A 4007-nucleotide genomic window follows, 5' to 3' on the forward strand; every position below is an offset into this window, starting at 1 on the left:
TTTTGCTTCCATTTGCCAGTGAGGGTCAGGTCTTTGTCCATGCAGGAGTTCTGGAGACCATTCCAGAAATTCCCTGGCCCACACACCATGCCCACTCCAGCTCCTCCCACACAGCTCTCAGATGGAGTAAGGCTGGGCCTGGCCGGGTGGGCACCAGTGGCCTCAGGGGAGACCAGAATGTGGCCTAGTTGGGACCCCACCCACTTCCCTGGGCTTCAGGCCCGACCTGCAGGCTTGTGCACATTCTCGAGCTGCCTGGGAGCTGGACATTGGGGGCGACTGACGTCAGAGCCTGGAGAGAGCATCCTCTGGTCTGGCTGTGGCCTATGGGATGTGGTGGGGATGCAGTCTGGCAAAGTTTCGCCTGCTCCTTTGAGCACTGCAGGCACAGAACCTCAGTAGGCCAAACCCCATCGGCACCAGCAAGGCCAGGAGGACACTCATGCAAACTAGAGGGTTTGGTTAGCCTGTTTTTTGTTTTCTACATAAATACCAAACAACCATCTCTCCTTCCCTTTGACAAATCAGCAGCTCCATTGTGAAAGCTGATGGTGGAGGATGCATGGGGGGGGGGGGGGGGGGGGGGGGGGGGGGGGGGGGGGGGGGGGGGGGGGGGGGGGGGGGGGGGGGGGGGGGGGGGGGGGGGGGGGGGGGGGGGGGGGGGGGGGGGGGGGGGGGGGGGGGGGGGGGGGGGGGGGGGGGGGGGGGGGGGGGGGGGGGGGGGGGGGGGGGGGGGGGGGGGGGGGGGGGGGGGGGGGGGGGGGGGGGGGGGGGGGGGGGGGGGGGGGGGGGGGGGGGGGGGGGGGGGGGGGGGGGGGGGGGGGGGGGGGGGGGGGGGGGGGGGGGGGGGGGGGGGGGGGGGGGGGGGGGGTCAGGGAGGCGAGGGGGGGGGGGGGGGGGGGGGGGGGGGGGGGGGGGGGGGGGGGGGGGGGGGGGGGGGGGGGGGGGGGGGGGGGGGGGGGGGGGGGGGGGGGGGGGGGGGGGGGGGGGGGGGGGGGGGGGGGGGGGGGGGGGGGGGGGGGGGGGGGGGGGGGGGGGGGGGGGGGGGGGGGGGGGGGGGGGGGTCCCTAGTGGCATCAGGGAGGGAGGGGGGGGGGGGGGGGGGGGGGGGGGGGGGGGGGGGGGGGGGGGGGGGGGGGGGGGGGGGGGGGGGGGGGGGGGGGGGGGGGGGGGGGGGGGGGGGGGGGGGGGGGGGGGGGGGGGGGGGGGGGGGGGGGGGGGGGGGGGGGGGGGGGGGGGGGGGGGGGGGGGGGGGGGGGGGGGGGGGGGGGGGGGGGGGGGGGGGGGGGGGGGGGGGGGGGGGGGGGGGGGGGGGGGGGGGGGGGGGGGGGGGGGGGGGGGGGGGGGGGGGGGGGGGGGGGGGGGGGGGGGGGGGGGGGGGGGGGGGGGGGGGGGGGGGGGGGGGGGGGGGGGGGGGGGGGGGGGGGGGGGGGGGGGGGGGGGGGGGGGGGGGGGGAGGGAGGGAGGGGGGGGGGGGGGGGGGGGGGGGGGGGGGGGGGAGGGAGGGGGGGGGGGGGGGGGGGGGGGGGGGGGGGGGGGGGGGGGGGGGGGGGGGGGGGGGGGGGGGGGGGGGGGGGGGGGGGGGGGGGGGGGGGGGGGGGGGGGGGGGGGGGGGGGGGGGGGGGGGGGGGGGGGGGGGGGGGGGGGGGGGGGGGGGGGGGGGGGGGGGGGGGGGGGGGGGGGGGGGGGGGGGGGGGGGGGGGGGGGGGGGGGGGGGGGGGGGGGGGGGGGGGGGGGGGGGGGGGGGGGGGGGGGGGGGGGGGGGGGGGGGGGGGGGGGGGGGGGGGGGGGGGGGGGGGGGGGGGGGGGGGGGGGGGGGGGGGGGGGGGGGGGGGGGGGGGGGGGGGGGGGGGGGGGGGGGGGGGGGGGGGGGGGGGGGGGGGGGGGGGGGGGGGGGGGGGGGGGGGGGGGGGGGGGGGGGGGGGGGGGGGGGGGGGGGGGGGGGGGGGGGGGGGGGGGGGGGGGGGGGGGGGGGGGGGGGGGGGGGGGGGGGGGGGGGGGGGGGGGGGGGGGGGGGGGGGGGGGGGGGGGGGGGGGGGGGGGGGGGGGGGGGGGGGGGGGGGGGGGGGGGGGGGGGGGGGGGGGGGGGGGGGGGGGGGGGGGGGGGGGGGGGGGGGGGGGGGGGGGGGGGGGGGGGACGGGACGGGGAAGGGGGGGGGGGGGGGGGGGGGGGGGGGGGGGGGGGGGGGGGGGGGGGGGGGGGGGGGGGGGGGGGGGGGGGGGAGGGAGGGGGGGGGGGGGGGGGGGGGGGGGGGGGGGGGGGGGGGGGGGGGGGGGGGGGGGGGGGGGGGGGGGGGGGGGGGGGGGGGGGGGGGGGGGGGGGGGGGGGGGGGGGGGGGGGGGGGGGGGGGGGGGGGGGGGGGGGGGGGGGGGGGGGGGGGGGGGGGGGGGGGGGGGGGGGGGGGGGGGGGGGGGGGGGGGGGGGGGGGGGGGGGGGGGGGGGGGGGGGGGGGGGGGGGGGGGGGGGGGGGGGGGGGGGGGGGGGGGGGGGGGGGGGGGGGGGGCCCGACCTGCAGGGCTTTGTCACATTCTCGAGAGCTGCCTGTGAGCTGGACATTGGGGCGACTGACTCAGAGCCTGGAAGAGCATCAGGGAAGGGGTCCAAGTCAGCCTGGGTATCTACTCATCTGGAACGGGGGGTCCTGGATGGGGTGTCTGGGGAAGGTCTTTTCTCTAGTGGAGATCAAGAAGGAGCTGCCAGTGACCTGGACACAGCAGCTTCCCCCACCCCATAGGCACCACTCAGAGCTCTTGCCTTTTCCCTGTTACCATAAGATGACGTAAGTCCCAACCCATGCCTCAGCTCTACCTTCCTACTAGGGATTTTCAAGATGTTTGGCTCTTCTGAAGCCTGGACATTATACACACAAGTTAGAGCCAAGCACAACTGCTTTAGCTTAAAACAGACTCTGCCTTCCATAAGTAAGCCTCGACACAATGGCTGTAATGTCTGTGTGCTTGCTGGCTTCTTTCCTGTGATCTCTCCAAGCATATCACAAGTCGCTCACAAGCCACATGCAAACCCAGATGCACAGAACCCTGCCCCCAACGCCCCCAACCTTCCCTCCTGATGGTGAGCCATGGGCACTTAATTTATCAAAGTTCGAAGAGGCCATATAGGTGCCAGGCATCCTGCTGCAGCTTGTGGTCTTTGGCTCCATTCGAGTTGCTGGAACATTTATCTAACAACCCCAAGGTGCCAGAGCCACTAACACTGTGCTGAGGGCAGTGCACACTAAAGGGCTTTGAGGAAGGGAAACTGTGTAATCTGAACCCAGGGCCAGTTAGCATGGAAACAACACAGCCATCTGTAGAGACAAGCCCAGCCCTCTTAACTGTCAACCCAAGATCAGTCAAGGGCTCCAAGATGCAGGTTCTTCCACTCCCAAATGGCACACACATCTTTCTCCACCAAGTGGCTGCTTATGAGCAACTGGGCAGAAAGCATGCACCTACTCCCTTAGGTCCATGACAACAGGGCAGGTGAGGGTGGAGGTGGAGGTGGTGGCAATGGTGGAGATGGTAGAGCTTGTGGAGATGGTGGTTGTGGAGGAGGTGGTGATGACGATGGCGAGGAATAGCAGTGGACAGGCCCATCCTGGTTCAGATGGAGCTGGGTTGGCACTCCTTCCTGCAAGAGCATGACCAACTACACCACTGGATATTATACTTAAGGAATTTTCTGATAGATTCAACACTTCAGAGGCACAACTGCCCCTTCTTACTAGAGCTTAAAGAGCACACCATAACCTGGGCCCAACATCAACCTGTCTTCCTTCTGCTCACTTTTCCTGGGGTTCCACCAATTTCTGTGGCTGTTGACTCCCAAGTCTGTATCTTCAGCCTAGAGCTGTTCCCTGAGCCTCAGCTCCTACATGATAGTTCTTCAGGACATCCTGTGTCTGTTCTGTGATCAAACTTAGCATGTCCAAATGAGCTATTTTTTAACATCCATCCTGGTCTCAAACCTACCATCATTCTACATTCTCTATCATGATGATCCATGC

General features: G+C 74.7%; 1 protein-coding gene across 1 annotated transcript; it reads right to left on the reverse strand.

Annotated features, from left to right (window-relative positions):
* Positions 1-215: 215 nt before the first annotated feature.
* Positions 216-2557, reverse strand: LOC126959221 (basic proline-rich protein-like). The gene is made up of 3 exons (XM_050798151.1): positions 2511-2557; positions 494-2353; positions 216-324 (listed from the first exon to the last, which is right to left on the reverse strand). Exons 1-3 carry the CDS (start codon positions 2555-2557, stop codon positions 216-218), a joined length of 2016 nt encoding a protein of 671 aa, XP_050654108.1.
* Positions 2558-4007: the final 1450 nt, after the last annotated feature.

This window comes from Macaca thibetana, chromosome 7 (genome assembly GCF_024542745.1).
Source record: "Macaca thibetana thibetana isolate TM-01 chromosome 7, ASM2454274v1, whole genome shotgun sequence".
Classification (NCBI taxonomy): Eukaryota; Metazoa; Chordata; class Mammalia; order Primates; family Cercopithecidae; genus Macaca; species Macaca thibetana.